This window comes from Perca flavescens, chromosome 13 (assembly GCF_004354835.1).
Source record: "Perca flavescens isolate YP-PL-M2 chromosome 13, PFLA_1.0, whole genome shotgun sequence".
Taxonomy (NCBI): Eukaryota; Metazoa; Chordata; class Actinopteri; order Perciformes; family Percidae; genus Perca; species Perca flavescens.
This window is the reverse complement of record NC_041343.1, coordinates 30,661,099-30,685,122: the sequence shown is the minus strand read 5'-3', so window position 1 is coordinate 30,685,122 and position 24,024 is coordinate 30,661,099. Positions and strand designations below refer to the sequence as shown.

The window sequence follows — 24,024 nt, the reverse complement described above, 5'->3', positions numbered from 1 at the left end:
AAAGGGACATGGGGGAGATTATTGCATTTCTAGTGCACACGAAACTTTCCGGTGAGCATGAGATTCTTTTCTCGTGAGCATGCGATAGTATCTCGTGCTCATGAAAAACCAATCTGAATACTAGTCAGAATGGTTGCCGAGGACGAGGTATTCATCGTCCTGAAAATGCAACAAAATGTACCCGATAGTGTCATCAACAAACTTAAAGATGAAAAGGTTACCCCCTACTCCGGGGACACAAACACACGTTTGCAGGGTGAACGTTTTGTGTTTTCCCTGGAACGTGAACTCCCCTGCCCCACTTGAAAGCCCTGTGTTTTCATGGAATACGTGATATGCATACAAGTTACAGTGCATTACTTTTCGTAGCTACACGTACGAATGGTTCTGTAAGGGTTTTGTGCAGGCTTGCACCTAAAATGCTGACGGTAGTTTCAAAGGCTTATTAAATTATAAACGGCTACAACAAAAGGTGTCCAGGTAAAGAAAATGGAAAAGAGAATACACTAGGAAAACAAAAAAAAAACAAGAATAACCAAATCCCTAGGAATAAACTACACAGGGAAAGCCAGAGGGTTAGCTGCAGAAAAAGACAGACGATCGGACACCAGACAAAGAAAGCAGAGAGACTAAATACACAAGGTAACAAACGAGGGACAGGTGACCTGAAGGTTGATGAACAGCTGGTACACATCAAGTCGGGGCAGACAATCGCAAAGGCGGGAAAACACACAAGGCAGGAAGTCAAACAAGACGTGACACAGGAGAAACAGACCCTACAAAATAAAACAGGAAACTGAAGCATGAAAACACGCAGAAGGATGGAACTAGGAAAACAAAACAGGGAACACAGAAAGAACACAGGTAAAACATAACCTTGAACAAATAACAGGGAAACCGTGACACACGGGGAATGAATTGACAAAATAAAACATGGAAAAACCAACAACTATGACAGGTTCATGAGAACAGCCTGAGCTCAGTGAGCAGAGACAGCAGATGTGGCTATTCCTACCTGAGCTCACATGGTTATAAATCATAGGATGTGTTTTCCATTAGGCATTAATTATCCCTGCTGTCAATCTTAAAGATTAGCTCTACTTACTTCCTATGTAATGTAATCTGTTGTTGTGTTGTGACTGGGATGTATAGAGGTGATCTAACAGCACTGTACTGCCATTGAAGCCCTGTATGAGACCGCGGCAAATCTGTGACTGATCTGCTGTGTTGTATGTTGTCGTGACCCGCGGAGGCATACAGTGCGAAGAATTACCTTGGCCAAACTGATTCCACCAGGGACTTTGTAGGGGACGTACTTCCTGTAGATGTGTCCCACCCTGGAGCAAGGGATGTCCTCCATCCGACCACCACACATCCACACCTGGAGAGAGAGAGAGAGAGAGAGAAATCTCTGTCATCAGTCGGAGCTGCATCGTATATAGAAGCTTTGTCCATCTTAGCATTCAAAGACAGAAAGATAAGAGAAGATAAGAGACTTTTTTTGATCAACAATTCAAACACAACTGAGTAAGAAATAATATAAAAATATATAAAATATTATGAGAAACAGAAGAATAAGAGTAACAATAGTAATATGTACACTATAAACACCTCTAATATATACAGACAGGGGAAAAAAATACAGATGAGATAAGGTGCAGATGAATAACAAATGGTATTTTCAGGGCTGTAGCCGTAATTTCAGAAGTGAGAGACAGATTGTTCTGGAGGATGATTTTTATTGAAAAGATCTTCTCCCAGTTGTATCACAAAATTGCCGATTCCAAATAGCTAATGATGAATTTTCCTCTTTATATTTTTTTGTATATATTTTTTTATCATATATTACTTTATTATTGCCTATATCTATGAGTCTCTATGTCATCTGATACAACCTGAGTAATGTGCACACTCGTCTACTTATATTGCATTCAAATAAATTCAGACATGTTGTAAGTAGGGGTGTGAATTTTCACTAGTCTCATGATTCAACACATGGTTTTCATCAACAAATTCAAGCTGTCAGATATATGTAAACTCCCCTTTTTATTGCATCTGCTTATAAAAAAAGACACTTTCTGAATGTAGCGGCGTCTGAACACAGAAGACAAAAGGCAAAAACAAAAGAAAGCAGCGACTAGAAAATCAACAGGTAGGCTAAAATCCATTATTGTCTGTCACTGCATCGATGCAGAATTGTCTAGGTCAGCATCGCGATGCAATAATTAATTTCAACACCCCTAGTTGGAAGTGTAGGGGACAGAGGGCACCAACATGGAAAGTGCGGGGTACATGTCCGCTACGCCCTTGGGTATATTGCCCAGTAGGAGGTGACAGAGTGAAAAATGTAAATAAATATGTATAGTGCAGAATATTCAAGTGAAAGAAAGTAAAGAAAGTTTTTAGAAAGTTGTGGGAAGGGAGAAGGGTAGTGAAGGAAGGAGAAGATCAAGGAGAAGCGCAGGAGACTGATGGCTAAGAAGAAAGAGGCATGACGTACAGTGGTTCTAACAGGCTTATAAATCCTCGGAGACCAAGAGGAGAGAGATGACTGAATTGAAAGTGAGAGGCAATAAAGATGAAATGGCAGGAGAGCAAAAATACCAAATTATGATATGATGGTGACCTGACTTTACCTGAGCAGTAGGGTCAGATCAGAGACAGGGTTTCTGCAGGTTTTACCAAGTCAAATTCAAGACTTTTTAAGAATTTTATGAATTAAATGTAAGACCTATATAACATCATAAAGTACTTGCAAAGTAAATAAATGTATTCCAATTGAATAAAAGTGACATGGAGTAATAATAATCTGTACATTTACAGCAAATTATATTTGGACGAGCGAAAGAAAGAACTACAACACCACGGAATAAAAAAAACAGACTTTTCAATAAGCCTTAGAGATCGTATGTATTCTGAATGATTCTGAATGGCAGATTCTACGCGTCCGAGAATACTTTGATTAGTTGGTGGAATTAATTACACATGAATCAGCACATATTTGTGAAAGAACCCAGAGCAGTAGACAGACCTTACTCCACAGCGCTGGGGAGATGGAGCTGTCAATGCGAGACTAAAGAGACTGAGCCACTGGGATGAGTCTTTTGTATAGTATGTTATGACAGTGTTTAGTAACCAGTAATTCAGCTTGTACAGGAGAAACAATGGCAAATGCAAAAACTGTTCAGGAAAACGCTGTTCAGGAAAACAATGTATGCTTTCTTTTTGAAATATTTAAATCATACAATGAGACTTTAATATCTTTTAATGCACCTAATGTGATTGGCTCAAGTAAAAAAAAAAAGATAGTAATTTTATCTTGTTTCTTTTCCATTCACTTGTCTATCTCGCATAACAGACACATCCAGCAGTGGCTTCTCGTTTTAATCCTCTGACTATAATGAAGACAACAGTGATGATTCTCCCTCTTGGCTTGCAATGCTGAAAATAAACCTTGAGAAAGAAAGGGAGGCAATGAAGAGGATGGCGATGAAAGAAAGACTTAAGAGACAGCCGGCGAGATGGAACAAGGGTTTTGTTTTTAAGACAATAGCAAAATGTGAAGTAGGGAAATGAAAGGCTAGATTTAAACATGGAAGCAAACCAGTTAGGTATGAGAAGGACGAGGTGAATGGCTTCCAAATTGTTTCTCAGGAGTAAAATCCTTTAATATGTAAATAAGATGTATGCTATTTGAAGGTTAGAAGCAGGCTGGAGCTGCTGCGAGTTCAAGAACACGGACAGGAATAATGGAACATGAAATCTACATGATTTTTTACATATAAGTAGAATGAATATACAGGGGTTTTAAAAACACATTCTCACTCCAAGCATGTAGAAAAAAAATCTACGCTTGGAAAGATGGTGCTTTGGACCCATTTCTCGATGCGCTCGCTCCCTTTTTGACGGTGTGCGTCGGGGTCGATTTGGTGTCACTTTTGTTTTTCTAACGTGCAGGGTTAAAACCTCTTAGTTAAGAGTTTGGGAGTGAGAACGGGTTGAAGTTCCACCACCAGTGAACCCACTCAGATCACAAGAGTGTGCACAGCTCAGCTGATGGAAACTGCAGAACAACAACGTTCCCTTTCAGCTGCGTGGATCAAACATATTGCCGCAAGACAAAATCCAGCATTGCCTAAAAGTGCAACTAAAAACTTGTCTCTACTGGTGTCTTTGAACAAATGAAACAAACCGTTCCGTATATACAGTGAGTGTCAGTTCCAGCAATACATGCAAAGACAATATGAACCAGAAATGTAATACTTCAAGGTTAGTACTGGCTCCCAACACCAATCTGAATGGAATAAACCTTAAAAAAAAATCATCATGTCATTTTATTTTTTAACGTATGCTTTCAGAAAAATTTTTCCTCTGCCAACTTGTTTTCCAGTTAACAAACTTTCACTCTGAATAACTAGTTTTCTTGGCTCCATCCACGGAGGTTTATAATTATTTCTGCCCCCAGAGTAACTCAGTCTCGGAGAAATGTTTGCATAACTGAAACTCCAATCTGCCAGAGCGATATAAAAAAAAAAAAAACACACATCCATCGTCAGTTTGAAGCTCTCACTATTCGCTCGGCGTGTGAGGTCATATCGCCTCTGTGCTCTGTGTGCCTTTTTTTCACTGTGTGAGCTGGAAATGCTTGATGTTCCCATACCAGTGTGACCAGGATGGAGCTTTAGATTAACTGTAGCAAGCGAATGAAAGTGATTTGTGTTTCACATAGGAGCAGCGCCTGGCTGTCTGTGGGAGCAGCAGTTTGGTTGGAAGGATTAGTATGAGAGCTTGTTAATCTTCTCACCTCAGGAGACAAGGCTGTCCACTCGGTATCAGCTAATGGGGATCTTACTAAAAAGGGAAACCAAATTGAATATCTGTGGGCACAAAGTAGAGGCACAGCTAGGCATGTGCCGAGAGCAAAACTTAATAGTATAATCTTGGGCCAAATAATAACCTTGGTATGGGACATTATCTCAATAATTACTTAAATAAGCTTCAAAACAGTATTAAAAACATAAGAGCTTTTCACATCAGGCTGAGCCCTGGGTCACGGCTGGTGTTTTTTTTCATACTGGCAGTACTAAATGTTAGAAATCCTCATCTTTTGCTCAGGGTTTAAAAAACGCACAAGCGCTGAATTATCCTTTACATTTCAGGGTGGATTATACTTCTGCATCACAGCGTGCAGTGGTCAAGCTGTGGGAGCCTCAGGTTCAGGGATTAAAGTTACTTTCAGTTTGTGTTGATTCTAGCGGCTGCATTTAGCTGACGCTTTTATGCAAAGCGACTTACAATTGCTATATATTGCCGTATATCACAGGTCGCACGCCTCTAGAGCAACTAGGGGTTAAGTGTCTTGCTCAGGGACACATTGGTTGATGAATGGTGTGGGAACTGAACCCAGGTCTCCCACACCAAAGGTATGTGTCATATCCCCTGCTCCATCACCACCGCAAAAGCGGTGGTGTTTTTACCACACCTGCTGTCACAACGATCTTTTCTTTACTAAGACTGACTCGGATTCTTGCCCGTCATCTGTCACGTTCCCGGTTAGCTTTTAGTTGTTCTTCATTAAAAGGTCCCATGACATGGTGTTATTTGGGTGCTTTTATATAGACCTTAGTGGTCCCCCAATACTGTATCTGAAGTCTCTTTTATATAGACCTTAGTGGTCCCCTAATACTGTATCTGAAGTCTCTTTTATATAGACCTTAGTGGTCCCCTAATACTGTATCTGAAGTCTCTTTTATATAGACCTTAGTGGTCCCCTAATACTGTATCTGAAGTCTCTTTTATATAGACCTTAGTGGTCCCCTAATACTGTATCTGAAGTCTCTTTTATATAGACCTTAGTGGTCCCCTAATACTGTATCTGAAGTCTCTTTTATATAGACCTTAGTGGTCCCCTAATACTGTATCTGAAGTCTCTTTTATATAGACCTTAGTGGTCCCCCAAATACTGTATCTGAAGTCTCTTTTATATAGACCTTAGTGGTCCCCCAAATACTGTATCTGAAGTCTCTTTTATATAGACCTTAGTGGTCCCCTAATACTGTATCTGAAGTCTCTTTCCCGAAATTCAGCCTTGGTGCAGAATTACAGCCACTAGAGCCAGTCCCACAATAAGCTTTCTTTAGGATGTGCCATTTCTGTGTCTGTATCTATTGAGGAGGAGATGGGTGGAGGGTGGGGGTGCGGCCTTGACCAACTGCCACTTTGCTGGTTTGAAAGCCATGATGTCTCTCTCATGGGTGGGCCGAATTCTCTGGGCGGGCAAAGCAGAGAAAGGGGAGTTAACCTTGCTCCTTATGACCTCATAAGGAGAAGATTCCTGATTGGTCCATCTGAGCTTTCATTTTCTCAAAGGCAGAGCAGGATACCCAGGGCTCGGCCACTGGGGGACCATAGGCAGGCTGGGGGAATGCATATTAATGTTAAAAAACCTCCATATAGTGAAATTTTCATGCCATGGGACCTTTAAATTTCCTTATTTTCTGTAATGGTCCTGTCCCAGTATCAGCCATAACTGAGATTACAAGTAGGCCTATATAAAGAAATCTCCTGCTACCTTTTTTACCTGGCTGGATTCACTAACACAGGCTTTTTTCCGGTGTTACAAAGAAATCTGTGACCCGACAGGATGTGTTACTGTCGAGCCGTTCTACCTGCCGCGAATCATTCTGTGACTTGGTGGGAACAATCGGACCCGGGCAAAGGCATTAATAAAAACTATATAAAAATAGCGTTCTTTTCACTGTTAGTCTCGTTTGCTGTTACAGATCACTTATGATCATTAGATGGAACCATACACAGTTTCAGAAACATTAAAAAGTTACACATAGTACCTTTTAATTTATAGTTCAGCGTTAGACTTTGACTGTTGAAACCACCAACACTAGGCAGACAGCGGCTGTGTAGTTCTTTAATTATTTAATTATATATCCTGAAAGAATTGTGTTGGAAGTTTACTGGGCCTTTCTTTAACTTTCTTGGTGTTTTTTGGTCATTGGACGCCATGACATTTCTTATCAGTGTCTTCAAACGATTCTGCTATGGCTAAGGCTTGGTTAGGTTTAGGCCCCACTAAAAACTTATTGAGTAAGGTTAGGGAAACAAATAAAGTCCTAAGTGATTATAGATGTGACAAAAAAAACAAAAAAACAAAAAGAGGACAATGGCATTGCTTGATGAGGAAAAGTGAAAACTTCAACTGCACCCAGTGAATTTGCGATTTGATCGTTTTTACCTTGAAGGAGATCTCGTACTGCTCTCCTCCCCAGATCTCCAGACCTGTGTCATATCCTCCCAGCTCCCAGAACCACTTCCTGTCCACGGCGAACAGTCCACCTGCCATCACTGGAGACCTGCAGGACGCACACACACACACAATACAATACACACTTAGTATTTGCAGCAAGTTTTGTACAGTATGACCCTAAACACTTTACAGTTACATGCAGAGCAGCAGTATCCCTTTCCACTCCTCACCTGGCAAAGAAAACCTCTAAATTAAAAGTAAGATTCATTTACAAACAACTGCAACACCAAACAGGATCCGTGAGCTTTTTATCAGAGTTATTTCACCCAGGAGACCGGGTGTTGAAATCCAATCTGAAAATAAGTTATTTTTTTTTACGTTTCTGAACAAACGGAACTACTTAAACGTTCTGCGTCACTTGCATAACCGGAAGCTATAGTGCGTAGTTTCTGCCACCCCGATGAGGAATTCTAAGTAATGACAACAAAACTGTGGCCGCGTCCACATGATACAAGCCTTACGTGACCGCGCACTGCCCCCCCTCCCCCTCCTCCTCCACACAGTTGCTAGTAGCCAAGGAGGACACGAAGGATTACAAAAAAATGATGGACTCTTCAGAAGAGGTAATTATCTTCACTTGAGTTTCTGCGAGCGAAAGTCACCGGACGCCACAATCTTCTGAACATAGCCATACTGAGAGATACAGAGAGAGTTGTGTAAAGGCTGAGAGTCTTAATTAGCTTGATTTCTTCTACGGGACCCAGTTCTCTTTACCATATGCCTGACATTAACCTGATTCATCTAACACTGATGTTGAAGTTAAAATCTCAAAGATCTCTGTTTCATTCTCTTTGGCGGCTCTCTGTGATGATAAGCGGTACCGGCAGGTGTGTTTTTTGGATCTCACTTCCCGGAGATCCAAACAGTATTGCCTGTGTGACATCGATCACTTGGCAGTTAGGCCGCGTTCAGTCACGCAGTCCGGCAAAAACGCAGGTCTTCCCGTTCGTACGTCACGTTCGGCATCACGTTAACAATCGGAGGTGAAGTTACGTCAGATTTGAACCCAAACCAAAATGTTTTTCTAAACTTAACTGAAGTACTTTTGGTGCCTAAACATAACCACACCACAACCGCTTCACAGCGCTAACGACGTGTTTAAAACCACAACCGTTTTACGTAAAAATTGCATAAGAATTTAACAAATACATATAGAGAAACAGAAATAATTGCTATTTAATTACAGAAAAACTCATTGTTTTCCCCCTAAAATCACACACACAGCAGGCCACTTCTAAGTCTATTTTTATACATATAAAATGACATAGAGGAATACATTAAATGTACATTTTCCTTCCACAAAATAAGTCAGTAATTTGATAGAGAACTGTATTATTATTTTAATACACGCTGACACCAGGCTGTCATAGTTACGAGCTTTTTCATCAGGTAGAAGTCTGGGGCAGGCAGCCAGCAGGTAGTTTGCTCTCGCCAAAGGCATCCCTGAGGAGGATCAATTAAAGCTAAGCAGGGCAGCGACTGGAGCTGCTGTCAGCGGCAAGAAACACACCGGGGCTTCCCGTGCCTCGTGAGCACTGAGCACAGATACGAGTCCCGTGGCGATAACAGCCGGGTTTCTGCAGTTTTTCCTCCTACGAGGGTGACAAGGCTGAACTGAATCTCGCCGTGATTACATAACACCTCTGCACCAGTGGAAGAAGTATTCAGATCCTTCACTTACAAAAAGTACTAATACCACACTGTAAAAAATACTCTGTTAAAAGTAAAAGTCCTGCATTCATTTATTTTTTTACTTTAGAGGTAATAGTTTAGGTATGTGAGTATCATCAGGAAAATGTAGTTAAAGTATTAAAAGCAAAAGTACTAAATGCAGAAAAAAATCTTATTACAATTATTATTATTATTATTATTATTATTATAATCATTTCAGCTGTAGTTTGGTTTATTATTAAACATCAGATTTTATAAATTACATGTGTTTTGAGTGCATACATCTTAATGTGTAAAGTAACTAGTAACTAAAGCTGTCAGATGAATGTAGGGGAGTAACTAAAGTAACTAGTAACTAAAGCTGTAACAGATGAATGTAACGGAGTAACTAAAGTAACTAGTAATTAAAGTTGGACCAGATGAATGTAACGGAGTAACTAAAGTAACTAGTAACTAAAGTTGGAACAGATGAATGTAACGGAGTAACTAAAGTAACTAGTAACTAAAGCTGTAACAGATGAATGTAGCGGAGTAACTAAAGCTGTAACAGATGAATGTAGCGGAGTAACTAAAGTAACTAGTAACTAAAGCTGTAACAGATGAATGTAGCGGAGTAACTAGTAACTAAAGCTGTAACAGATGAATGTAGCGGAGTAACTAAAGTAACTAAAGCTGTAACAGATGAATGTAGCGGAGTAACTAAAGTAACTAGTAACTAAAGCTGTAACAGATGAATGTAGCGGAGTAACTAAAGTAACTAGTAACTAAAGCTGGAACAGATGAATGTAGCGGAGTGACTAAAGTAACTAGTAACTAAAGCTGTACCAGATGAATGTAGCGGAGTAACTAAAGTAACTAGTAACTACAGCTGTAACAGATGAATGTAGCAGAGTAAGAGTAGAAGTAGAAGTAGAAATTAGCATGAAAAGACTTATTTAAGTCCAAAGTTTGGACCCATAGTTCCTTTAGTTCCTTAACCTTTTTAGGGGCATTTTCTATCCATGGTTAGACCGACATTCTAAAGTATCGTCTAGCAACATATTGATTATTGCAGAATTGCTGTGTTGTGATTTTAGCGGTATCATGAGCCAAGTCTTAGGTATTGAGAGGTACCCTGTGATTCCCACCCGCAGTCTGCAGCATAAAGATGCTCTGCTGTTGCCGATGAAGCAATGCAGATTAGAGATAAAGGAAAAAAGGTATTCGGCACCTGTGTGCTGTGGTACAACAGTGTGGCTGTAAGTAGGAAAGCCACTGAGCGCAATGTTTAATTCATGTGTTGACATAGTGTCCACAGATACGGAGCACTGCAGTGCACCGGTGAAGTGGCTGCTTAGGCAGTGTTTGACTTCCACTGTACTGCCTGCTGTACGAGCACATAGATTTACCCCCTGCAGGGCTCTCAGTAGAAAAGTAAAATGGTAATGAAACACGGGCTTTACCCCACCTCTTACACACCCCTGAAACATCAGGCTAAGCGAGGAGGGGTGTATGTATTCTGTATGTGGAGGGGTGTTGCAAGCTCCTAGTCTCGCATTGCCAGACCCTCCTCCACAGTGCCGCAGAGGCTAGTCCACACAGCATTCCAGGATGGGAGAAAAACGTGCTCTGGTTTATTGGCATTTCTTTAAACCAATCACAATCATCATGTGCACTAAGCACCGCACGGAGCAAAACAGCCTCTGCAAAATAGCCTCGGGAAGGAACTTGTTTTGGTGGAACGTGTATGTTCAAAGGTTGTTTTAGTCGTGCAACAGAAAACTCAGGTTGGACAGATAGTCTAGCTAGCTGTCGGGATTTACCCTGCAGAGATCTGAGGAGCAGTTAACCATAGTCCTCACAAATCCACCGGAGGTTAGAACGCCAACACAAAGAAAGGTAAAGGAAAGAGACATCCGGCCGAAAAGAGGTGCATCCGCGGAATTTCCGGCAGCACTGGAGCAATCCCGGAAGTGGAACGTTGTGGATAAAGACTACAAGCTCAGTAACCTCCAGTTGGTTCGCTCCAAGGCTACATCTACACTAATACCTTTTGGTTTAAAAACAAATATCTTTTGCTACATTTACGCCTCGAGTCCACACTACTACAGCGTTTCCGAGCCCCTAAAAACCGAGACATTTGGAAACACCGGTGCCCCCGTTTTGGTTTGAAAACTCTGGGGTTGCTTTGTAGTCTGGACGGGCACAAATGGAGACCTTTGGTAAGGAGGACACACATCAGTCAGTCTTATTGGTTAGGTAGGCTTACAGGTTAGGTAGGCTTACATACCTTTCAGTAACAGTTCCACCTCGTAGTCACTTCAAGCTAATAAATCCCTTATAATCCTCTTACTGTACTTTTCACCATTGTTTTTCTTTCTCCAAAATACTTTATACACACTCATGCCCAGCGTGTGTGAATATTCAGACGTGGTAATGTGGATGGAGATTAGTTCTGGAGCCAAAACTCTTGTGTGGACGGAGATCGTTTTTGTCCCAAAATGCCGCTTAAAAATGAAAACATAGTAGCGTAGATTTAGCCTAAGATGGCTTCAACTGTACTCTCATTCAGTCAAAGCAACATATTTCCAGTTTCAAGCTTGTTTGCCCTTACTTAGTGGAGACGGAGCATAATGCAATCACAGAGAGCGATCACTGATAGACAATATGATTTATTCTAAGTAGAGTGTGTTGTCACTCACTCAAAGGGCTCACTGGGATCGTCGCCCTGCAGCTCCGGAGGGATGGGTATCCGTTTGTAGTACATCTCCCAGTCAAACGCCCCTCGCATAGCGTCCCCCGCCTGCGTGTCGTAGCCAAAGTTGTCGTGGTCGATCACGTCAATCATCGGACACACGATGGTCTTCCTGTTCTGGACTATTCGGTCTGAGAGACACAGGCAGACAGATGGGTGACGTTTGATCAGTTCAAATCCACTGCTTTTCAAACACAAACAAGGCTTTATTGTTACAGACTTAAGAGTTGAGTTTGTTTGTCTATTGGTGTGTGTGTGTTTTGTGTGTCTTCATCTACAGTGGTAAAGGAGGAAGTCAGTGGGTGCCCAAGAAGAAAGAAAGTGTGCGTATGTGTGTGCATGCACTATGCCCCTTTTCCCACCGAGCTCTCGACACGTCAGACGCAGATCGACCATCTCTGAGACAGACTTGCCAGTGTGTTGGCTCAGAGAAATAAGGTTTGACGAGGGATGAGCAACTCTCCGCTGCTCATAGCCAAAACCATTTCCACTCTGGTTTTTCTGTAGGGGTTGAAGATGAAAATATATATTGATCTGTGGCACTGAATGCTGCCGCAACACCACATCTACAACAACCAAAATGTAACCAGAACTGACCAGCAACCAATTGCGTTTAAAAGACGTTTGATAGACGTTTATACCTAAACCTGATGTCTAGGCGAAAACATGGCTAAATTTGGGCTGTCAGTGAAAGTTTAGTAGACATTTAACCCAAATAAAGCCTAGCCATCAATTAGATGTCTATTGAACCACTACATGTAGACGTCTAACAGACTTTTTATGCAAATGTGACTGGGTCAAACAAATGCTATAGCTACCAACTGGCTTACGAAAGGGAATTATATCATACACATGAGTATAACAAGAGGCTACAACTGACAAAACTGTTAAATAACACATACCATTAACCTTCATGTACCATGGAAATCCTGGAAGGGCCACTTGGGGTTTTATACTATGACTTTTAAAAAAATGCCTGTTTTGGCCACATGGAAGTCCTTCACTTTGACTTTTAGAACATAGCTTTTTCTCATCTCATATGCCACTGCATCCTGTGTGCCCACTCTGAATATATTCTTCAAAAAGAACAGCTTTAAATTTCTTGGAATCACTTCTTACAGCGAGTCTAGCCTGGTTTCCAAGCTCATCTGTGACACAAACTAAAACCATGTTCAAGGTAACTCATGAGTGAGGGTGCAGACTTGCAGTTTCTTTGACTAGATGATATTTCAATGAAGTACTCTACTGTAGGTGTGTAATGTAGGTGAGTGATTCATTTTCTCCCCCCGAGAAACACCCACATAAGTCGTTTGTTCAAGCAGCAATTATGGCTCATATTAACATTTATAGTTGCGGTGCCCTCTAGTGGCCATAGTTATTTTGACAGGAGCGAAGCAGGACTTTCACCCAGGAAATCAGGATTCATGTCCTGTTTGAAAATAAAATAGCGATTTATTTTTTCAACTTTACAGAACAAATGGAACTGCGTCACACTCTGCGTTATGTGCCTCACTGGAAGTGAAGTAACGTAGCAGATGATTTTAAACACAAACCACAATCTTTTTCTAAACTTAACCAATTTGTTTTTGTGCCTAAAACTAACCAAAAGGCGAACGTTTTAAAACCTTGAAGATGTGCTTAAAACTGTGACCTTTACGTTCTCTGGTTAAGATATAAGGACGAAAAATGGGTCACATTTCCTGCCTCTACCTACTTCTAGGAACATTAATTTATGAAATGCTCCTGTGGGTGTTAAGGTGAGGGAAATAGAGGACCCAAAAATGCAGAGAGAGCAGGCAGGCAGGCAGGAGGACGTTTGCAGTGGAGGATTTAATATAAACAAAAGCGGCAGTACAAAGACTGGAAAACTCACAAAACAAAAGAACTGACGGGAAAAACATAGGCAGGAGAACACTGACGCAGGCACAGACACAAGGTACAGGGAGAAAAACACGAGGACATGGCTACAAACCAACATAAGTACCGACACAAAACGATCTGACACAAGACAAGGGGAACACAGAGGCTAAATACATGAGGTGATGGGTAAATGAGAAACAGGTGAGACAACAGGTGAAGCACATCAGGGCGGGGCAGGACAATCAACCAAGGCGAGAAACAAAGCAAAGCTAGACATGACAAGACAGAAGACCAGACTATCAAAATAAAACAGGAAACGGGAACAACTAACAGAACACATGGAATCTACTAAATACAGAAACTTGACAACACTAAACACAAGGGAGAGCAGAGAACACAGGGAACATAAATACACAGTCCAGAATAAAGCAAACAGGATAAATACAGAAAACTAGAAAGGAAACAAAATAGCAAGCAAAACGCCGAAACCATAACAGTGGGTCATTTTAGAGGGTAGAAATAAACAACCTATGCTTTTTCCAACTTCCTCTTTTAAAATGGACAATATAGATCATTACAGATTATTATATTGCTGTCATTTGAATGCCAAAGATGATGCAAACATGCATGTAAAACTAAATTGTTATTATTTTGTCACAGCTTCCTTACCTTCGCTCAATTAATAATATTCCAAATGTCACATTACACTGTTAAAACAAGATGACCGCCTGCGTATGTCGGTCCCTCCAGAAAAACGTGATTATGCGATCGCATAATTCAATGCTTAATCAGCCGCAGTCCGCATATTTTGCGGGGGCCGCATTTTTTCAAATACGCCGCACTTTCAACGCATAAATTGCCGATTTCCGCGCAAAATATGCGGGCCATGCATGATTTCATAATCCCTGCATTTTCGTTGCAAAAAAAGTCACATATATCTTAGCAGAAAGTTGAAAAATGTTGCGTTTACTTCACACAAGCGCAGCCGTTTTCCCCTGTTGCCATGGGAATGTTATGAAGTGACGTAATTACGCGACGTGAACATCATCGAAAAGCAGGATGTTGGGGGAATCACTTTTTTTCTCTTTTCATCAAACCGCAGTTTTTGCAAGTTCCCGCAATTTTTGCAAGTTCCCGCAATTTTTGCAAGTTCCCGCAATTTTTGCAAGTTCCCGCAATTTCATTGCATGGTAAACATTAACTAATAGGCTTATTTACTATGAACAAACCATTTATAATTGTGTGAACAAATACTTTACTCATGATGAACTATGTATGAACAATTAATAAGTAATAATGAACAAACCATTAACTAATAGTTAACTAATGCTTAATAAATGATGAATTATGGATAGTTGTTGGATAGTGTTACCCATTGCATAAAATAGCATAAATGTCCTGCATATTCCATTGCATATTTTAAGAAAACGTGCTGGATAATCAAGGATTTTTGCCCGCAACAATCACAAAAAACTCAGAGAGGTAAGGTGGGTCATAAAGTTTGTTGTTAAAATGCTTCCATCTGGGAAGACGACATGCTGGGAAAACAGAGCCGAACGAGGGTCCTTAATGGAAAAAGGGTAATTGAGAAAGGGAGACTGTTTGTGAGCAAGTCCATCAGCCAGGAGAGGAAGCGCTTAGTCTCGCAGTAGGGGTGGTGTGTGAGCGTGTGTGCTCTGTTACTTCAATCTGTGAGAGGACCTTGAGATTGAGGACATTATTTTAAAGAGAGAGGATATATGGTAAAATTAAGGCTTTTTGCAAAAGTGGGGACATTTTAGGAAAGTTTAAAAAAAGGAAATTATTTGAAAGATTTTTTACGTGCAAATTCTTTGGAAAAGTGAGGATATTTTGAGAAGAAACTGGCAGCAGCAAAGATGGTGTATGGGACAACCATGATGGTCATCTGTATACAGGAAATTCTGTTGCAGGTGGAAGTGGTTACTCTTCGTGGTTTTCGTTAGGCAATGTATCTTACAACCTGTTCTCACTCCCAACTTGTAAAATACTGACGCTTGGTCAGTGGTCCTCAGTGTCAGATACCGACCCATAAATCAAACTTAAGTGTCTGTATGGAACACACCGGGCAGAGCAGCAGCTCAACTGCGGCGCTGTAAGATGACGTAGTATTATGAGCGACAACGGTAGATCATGTGAAATCTAGGATCGAATTTAAAATCCTTCTCCTGACCTACAAAGCTCTAAATGGTCAAGCACCATCATACCTAGAAGAGCTCTTAGTACCTTACTGTCCCACTAGAGCACTGCGCTCCCAAAATTCAGAGCTACTTGTGGTTCCTAGAGTCTCTAAAAGTAGACTGGGGGCCAGAGCCTTCAGCTATCAGGCTCCGCTCCTGTGGAACCAGCTCCCAATTTGGGTTTGAGGGGCAGACACCGTCACCACTTTTAAGAATAAACTGAAAACTCTCCTCTTGATAAAGCTTATAGTTAGGGAGGAGGAGTTGCCTTACCGGCCCATCAGCTCCTCTTCGTAGTCATCAGATTTGTTTATCATATGATCAATAATATAGTGATAGTAGAGGGAGGCAGGCCAGTACAGACCGATCCGGCACCTCTCTCTTATCTAACCTGCCTCTCTTAGTTATGCTATTATAATTCTAGACTGACGGGAAGTTCCTTCCTTCCTATGACACACTGAGCTGCAATCTCATCTCTGTTTTCATTTGTTTCCTTTTGTGTGCATCCTTGTCCCAGAAATGCTTGTTACTAACCTAGCTCTGGGGAGTTTACTCCCCGGAGTCCTTATGTTTCTTCTTCACAGAGCCCTGCAATGTCCGGTCTGGGTCTGCCGAGGTTTCTTCCTAAAATGTTTTTCCTCGCCACTGTTGCAATAGCCACTGCTAATGCTTGCTCTTGAGGGAATTACTGTAATTGTTGGGACTTTGGAAATTATAGAGTGTGGTCTAGACCTACTATATCTGTAAAGTGTCTCGAGATAACTCTTGTTATGATTTGATACTATAAATAAAATTGAATTGAATTGAATAGTATGAAAGACAACACAGGGCTTTCACCCAGGAGACTGGGGTTCATGTTCTTGTCACTGAAACGTACATTTTGTAACCCCACCCATGATCTTTTCCTAAAACTAACTGTCCCGTCTTGTCCCGCATGTCAGTTAAAAGTATGTCCCGATGCAGAGCGTCAAAAAGTGACACCAAGAGTCCCAACCAAATGCGTCGAAAAATTATGCCAAAGGGCTGGAAGCTAAAGAAGACTTTTTGCATCAGTAACAAACACCAAAGGCACCTGACCAAGCGTCGCTTGTTGACGTGCTGGGAGTGAGAATGTGTTGGTATGTAAGAGGCGCACAAAGAAGAAGTTCAACTTTTATTAACTGAAGTTAGGTTTTAAAACTGCCATTCTGTCGCTTTGTTCATTTCCATGAATCAAACTATTTAATACCCATGTGTGACAATGTAGCATAAGTAAGCTTAAGAAAGGCTCAAGCCTTAGCAACTATTTACTATCTACCAATAATGTAGCTAACACTAACTAATGTTGTGGGTGATGAATTTGAGTCGTTCCTTTATCCTAGGCTGTAACATGTAAGTCAAACTGCTCCTGTTTCTCTGTGTTTTCATTAGACCGTGTACATAGTGACAGTAAGAGTTGTGGAGACCTGTGAAGGCTTCAGACAGTTCACAGCTGTTCAAGCCATGCTGATGTGAGTCTGGCTGTTAAAGAATAAAGAATTTAGCAAATCATAAAAGGCCCTGAGTGATATCTTCTTTTTCAAACTGCTGTGAATACAGAGATACTAGTCAGTGAAATAGGCAGTTCAGCTGGGTTGAGCTTTACATTGTTATGTGTCTTAACAGGAGTTTTGATGTAGCTAATAATTTACATGGTAAGCGTTTGTGTTACTCACCCAGCAGTGGAGGCAGCCAGTTGACGTTGGCCTCACAGTGGGAGTCCAGGAAGGTGATGACTTCTCCTTTAGCGGCGCCGGCTCCCAGCAGACGAGTCCTGATCAGCCCTTCCCTCTTCTTCGTCCTCAGGATGCGAACCTTCGGCATTCGCATCATGTACTCCTCCAGCGCCACCTTTAGGTGCTCTGTACAGAGTGCAGGGGAGGAAGAAGGGGATAGAAGAGGGGGAAATCTTCAGTCAGAATTTCCAGGGGCGATTATGTTGGGTGGCACAGGGGAACCAATAAACAGTCAGGGGTGGCTCCGGGTGGTGACTGCTGAGAAATATAGGAAACTATTTAGAAATATAGGAAATATTGGATATGATAGAAGAACACAATGCTGCTAAAAAAAACACACATATCCCATTCATTATTAATTTCCCTTGTTTTCATTTTAAACAAACTGCATATCCAAATACAATACACATTTTTCCATAGGCTCAGTCTGCCACTGTGGAAAAAAAATTCCAGTGTTGGTTCCATGATATCAGAATTTTGGATAGTCATTATGGAAACATTGCTTGGTCATGTGACAAGGGCTGGGAAAATTGGCAGACGATGCAGCCAAGTCACAGATTCTGAAATCACAATCTACTAGATTGACAGCACTCTAGCCCAATGGATTGAGAGGGCGGGGAGCAATAATACTTCGGGGGGGCGGTGCCACCTCAGGTAGGTCAGAGTTTAGCAGACAAAAAGGGTGCGTCATGCAGAGATGTTCACAAGTCATTTTTTTTTGTCTCAAGTCTTTGAGGAGCAAGTTCAAGTCAAGTCTCAAGTCTTTTGCCACGAATCCAAGTCAAGTCTCAAGTCTCTGGCCATCTGATCTGTCCCTAACACTGTATTGTTAAATCTTATGAATTCAAAGCATGTCCTGTAGCTACCATCCATACAGTACAATATCAAAATCAGTTGTAAGATAACTTCATGGGGTCTACTTAACACATCCCTCTAGCCCTCGGACCTGGTGAAATATTAACCTAAGTCTGTCACATCATATGGATACAACTACTACACTTTGCGATGGTTTAGCTTGTTACCTGTGACGATATATGGTAAATGTAACGTCTCTTTCACATTAGCAAGTGACTGACCTATCTGGGTGTGTTTTGAGATGCCTAATGAAGTTAAACATTGTTGAGCCAGCATCATTTATCTTGGTGCCACACACCTTGCATGTAGCTGTTGGCTTACTGCCACGGTTTACAAAGTTATTGAAAACAAAACTAATGACAAAACACATAGGCACAGGCATGCGTTACGTTACACATTATATATAATGTATAGCAAAGGGCAGGAGACATGCAGCTCATCATACGTTTCCCCAATGTATATGCGCCAATAGAAGAAAATAGAAATACATGAATGAATTTAGATTTAAAAAAACAATAATTGCATGAAAACAGGTTGTTGACGAGTCTCGAAGCTCGAGTCTGAGTCAAGTCTGAAGTCTTTTGGGTTGATTCAAGTCTGAAGTCAGCTGTTTGTGCGACCTAAGTGCGACTCAAGTCAGAGTCTCAGACTCGTGTCCCCATCTCTGGGGTCATGCAGCAACGACAGTTAAGTTTAGGAAAACTTTTCCCCCGAGAAGCAAACTCCGCTCCTCCGGCTTGAAAGCTCTGTACTTTATGACCCAACATCCACCCCGACCTCCTCCCTATGCGTTCCACAGTTGTTTTTTATACAGCAGCAGTGAATGTGTTGCATACAGCAAAAAATATGTGAAATACATACACATTACAGTACGCTTTACTTTTGGTAGCTATGTGTACGAATGGCTCATGAGAACAGCCTGACCAGGTTTGCTCTTTGACGTTTGAAGTTTGGTTTTAAAAAAGCTAAAAACTCTTTTTTTCTGCTTCTATATATAACTGTGTTAAAATAACTTCCCTTTAACGTGTGTGTGTGTGTGTGTGTGTGTGTGTGTGTGTGTGTGTGTGTGTGTGTGTGTGTGTTTAGTTGTATTTACAGCATAGGTTGCAGTGCAGTGGTAACAGCAGTACCCTGTGATAGACACGAAACCTGTCCAGGGTGTACCTTGCCTCTTCCCCACTGCATGCTGGCAGTTTGGGATAGGCTCCAGCCCTCTGCAACCCTACACAAGATAAGCGGTTTAGAAAATAGATGGATGCTTACTGCAGTAGCAGTGAAGGACACATTTGGGATGGGAAACTTTTTAAACTTTCAACAAAAGTTGTACAGGTCCCTCAATGCCTTTACATAACCAACCTCCCTCACACAGATGATTGGGATTTGACTTTTCTTCAGTTTTCTGAAGCCTGTGGGATTTTGACATTTTCAAGCACACGTAAAAGTTTGATTTCCTTACACTAAAATCTCATTTTTGAGGATGACAGTATGAGCCCTGCCTGCTCCCAGTGGTTTGAAAAGAAATCATTCCTGAAGCAGTGAAAACATGAAATAAAACTTTGACAGATTCTTTACAAAAAGCCACAGCGCTGCCTGTCAACAAGACCAGAGAGTGAGACTCTGAGAAAATGAGAAGTGGACCTTTAACTTCATCTGTTGGCAACTGATCTTAGACATAGACCACATGAACACGGGTATTTAAAAAAAAAAAAAAACTTTTCTATGCTTTTTGGCCTTTCGTCCACACAAACACTATGTTTTAGGACACTGTAAACAGCTTTTGGAAAACTCTGGTCAGGGTGAAGGCTTTTAAAAATGCTGTTTGTGTGTTGATGTGTTGACAGGGACATTTCACGGCAGTTCATGAAATAGTCAGGTAAAATCGATTCATGTACACGGACACAATTATCTAGTTTTTTTTCGTGACACTCTTTAAAGGAATGTATTTCAATTGGAAGCACACTGTAACAAATTGCTGTAAAAATGCTGGATATTTTGCACAGTAGTGTACCGTTTTCCATTAATACAGTTGAATACTTTAAATTCTGATGTCTTTGAGGAACACAATATTAACGGCAAGCTCCTGTAAAATCTTACGGTAAAAAGCAGTATTTATTTATTTTTTACAGCAAGCTACCTATAATCTTATGGTATAATATAGTATTTTTTTTAAACTGACAGCACCAAACTGGAAGGAGCACTGAGGCATCACCTGCTGCTTTCCATTCTATCTGCTTTCCTCACCGTTCTCTTACGCTAACGTGATTTTGTGTTGGATTAACATTTTATTGACTGTTTTTTGCCGAAAAGATTGAGTCAAAAGTATGTGCTGCACGCTAGCATACGTTACTGTCATTTAGCAACTATGTGGACAAAAGTTTAGCTTTCTGTTGAAGCACATTACTTAAATTAGCATGAGTTGGCTTTGACATTTTATTTGTTGTCAGATCTAATTAAGGTGGACTACAAGGTTCTATTTTACCATTTGTTGTTTTACTTTTTCAAGTAAAACGGTTTATGGGAGTTTATAGGGAGAAACTTGTTATGCATGTTGATGCAAAAAGCTAAAAAAGTAGCTTCAAATATGCACTAATGTAATATACACTAGCTAAAAGTTAGTTGACTAGTTGTTGATGTAATGATTTTTTTTCCTTGAGTATTTTAAAGATTATTTTGCTGTAAAGGCCTGTAGTGAAAACAGGATAAAACATATGGTTCCATATTAAATCCAAATTATTTTTTCTTACCGTACCTAATATCTTACTTTCTCTATTATTACATTTTAGGCGCCTCATTGGGATTAATCCTGAGAGGGGAAGAAAGACCAACCAGGGGAAGGTAGTGTCAAAGAAGATGGGGAAGCTGATCCACAAAAAGGCAACAACGGTGAATCCCCATGTGGCCACTCTACTAAAAAAAGGTGATGGACTTTGAGTGGGACTGTATTTAAACAGTATAGTTCAGTCCATCCGTCTCAGATGTCCAGGTTCATTTTTGGACCCACCATTGTTGAGAGTCTGTTTGATATGTTTAATTGTTATTGTTAATGGAATGTGTGTAATTTAGTTAGCTTTTATTGAGTTTTCTTAGCTGCTATGCATTTGATGCAGTGACTTTAACCCAACTGTTGTCTTTGGGTGAAGGGAGGAAGGAGGAAGGAAAATAAAACTAGCAGTAAGGTTAAATGAAGTTGAATTAGCTGATAATTTGTACTCTATGCTTTGCCAACAGTCAAACCAGACCTGGTCAAGTTTGACCTGGGAGGAAAATACAAAGTTTAATGAATGTAATGTTAGCCATCACTTGTCATAGTTCAAGAAATAATTCTGACAACCAAGTAGTAATGGTGTTTTTATGGATTTTGTAGATACTGAAAATGTTCAGCTTTAATAAATGCCTAATGTTGTAAGCAAATCTCTTGTCTGAGCCATTTCTGTGACAGCTATTTTCATGTATTATTATTATTATTATTATTATTATTATTATTATTATTATTATTATTATTATTATTTCAGGGGTTTTAATTTTTAAATGTAAAACTTTTAAATCATTAGTTTATATCACTGTGAAGATCACATTCTAAAGTTTTACAGTAATAAGTTAATGGAGAATACTGTAGGAACTGTAAAATAACAGTATAATTACAACCAAAGAGCTGACAGTATTTTTTTATTTATTTAAAATTATTAATTTAATTTATTTTAATTAATGTTTAACCAGTGTATTGCATGACACCGTGTTGGGTTTTTATACACAATCAGGTCCATAGTATGGTCTGTGGTATAGTACAGTATTTGTTGTTTGTACATGCTGTCTGTGTTTATTTGCTTTTACTATGGCTGCAGCATGGGTTGAGTGCCCAAGACAAATTTCCCACGTTGTGGGACAATAAAGTTAATCTTGATCTTGTATAATACTGTAATGTTTATTTTCCATACAGTACAGTACTGTAATATTTTTACAGTACTAAACTGTTGTTGTAGATCACAGTAGGTACACTGTAGAATAACAGTTTCAAGCTGGCAATTGTAGCTGCCAGTACTGTAATTTAACAGGAAATTTTGTTACAGTGCATCTTTACAGCACAATCCTTTCTTTCTTAGAGTAGGTCTAGACCACACTCTATAATTTACAAAGACCCACCAATTCCAGTTATTTAGGAAGAAACCTCAGACAGACCCAGGCTCTTCAGAAGTGTTTCCAAAAGTCTCCGGTTTTGGGGCTCTGAAACGCCAGAGCAGTGTGAATTTGAGGTGTAAACGTAGCAAAAGATATTAATTTTTAAACCAAAACGTAGCAATGTAAACATGGCAGGTTTAGTGTTGGACGCTACACAAGGCCTCAATGCAGCAATCAGTTCTGCAAATAACCAATCCAACTTCAAGTTTTAGGTTTAGTGTTTGTGATGCTATTGAAAGCCATCATTCTCTTTTTGTTTTTTATCTCTTAGCGTCTTCCTCTATGTTGCCCCATCAGATACAAATCCCAAATCCAATCTCTCCCATCTCTCCATCCCCAATTTTCAGATTTATGTGATGCTTTGTCTCTCCTTTACATATTCTCTGCATCTTGTGAAGGTCAGCCGTCTTTATTTGTTGTTGCTTTGTTTATTGTGTTGCACAGCAGCTGACCTACATGCTGTAAAGAGTGACATTGCAACAAGGGCGAAAGGGGTCCGTGAGGTCGGCGCCAAACTGCTCCGAAAAGGCGAGCCGTCCTCCCTGTACGCTCGTGCAATAGACCCATTAAAAACTAACCATTACGAGCCTGACTCTGGCTCTTCATAAACGCTCACCCTACACAAAGTGACGCTTACATCATCCTGCAAATGACAGGAAGCGAGGCAACATTAATCAACAAACATTCGCCCTGCGTGTGAGGAGAGCTTGTGTGGGGAGAGGTGAGGGAGAAAGATCGGAGAATTTAATTATGATTGGTTAATTTTGGCTGAATAACTTGGAATACTGCTCATACTGTTTACCAAAAGCAAGGAGGCAATTAATCACGCTAATGAGAGCACGCTGATGTCGGCAAACACATTAGTCTTTATTAAAATGTGAAGCGGAGGAGATTGGAGGGCTGAGGCGTTGTGGATGTCGGGGTCATTTCACAATGCAGAGCAGAGGGATGAATCGCTCATCTCACACCAGGTTGGCGATAAGAATCCAAGGCATTTATTCAGCACAGACCTGAACTTCCAGCATGCCATCCATCTCTTTCTGTTTTGCTACCTCCCTGCAGTGTGTCGCTCACTTATTTCTCCTGTGGACGGTGCTGTGGCTGCCCAGCCTTCTTTCATCTGCTCGCATGGGGCCGTACTCAAACATGAATTAGCGCCTCAGGCTCTTGTCAAAGTGTCTGTGTGCATTTAACATGTCATTGATAAAATGTGTTTTTTTAGCTTGGGCCTGTCCCACTTTGATGCATGACCCGTTAACTGAAATCACACCTGGTGTCTGGAGTGTTTAAAGTAAAGAGTAGTTAGTCAATTCTGGACTTTCACTACAACACATACAACTTAACTGCAAAAAGGCCCTCTTAGCATGTTCTACTTGTGTGGACTTGTAATATATCCTTTTTACTGTAAATAAAAAAATCCGCTAGTAAGCTAATGTGACTTCATTTCTTTCCAAT

The 24,024-nt window shown here is 40.6% G+C and overlaps 1 protein-coding gene across 1 annotated transcript in view; it reads right to left on the bottom strand.

Annotated features, from left to right (window-relative positions):
* The window catches only part of LOC114566564 (polypeptide N-acetylgalactosaminyltransferase 10), a 101,110-nt gene that overhangs the window by 9,844 nt on the left and 67,242 nt on the right, over nt 1-24,024 (bottom strand). The window contains exons 5-8 of the mRNA XM_028595121.1: nt 17,479-17,664; nt 11,674-11,857; nt 7,250-7,367; nt 1,274-1,381 (exon numbers count right to left, since the gene is read on the bottom strand). Coding sequence (XP_028450922.1) covers nt 1,274-1,381; nt 7,250-7,367; nt 11,674-11,857; nt 17,479-17,664 — 596 coding nt within the window. The remainder of the gene's footprint in view (nt 1-1,273; nt 1,382-7,249; nt 7,368-11,673; nt 11,858-17,478; nt 17,665-24,024) is intronic.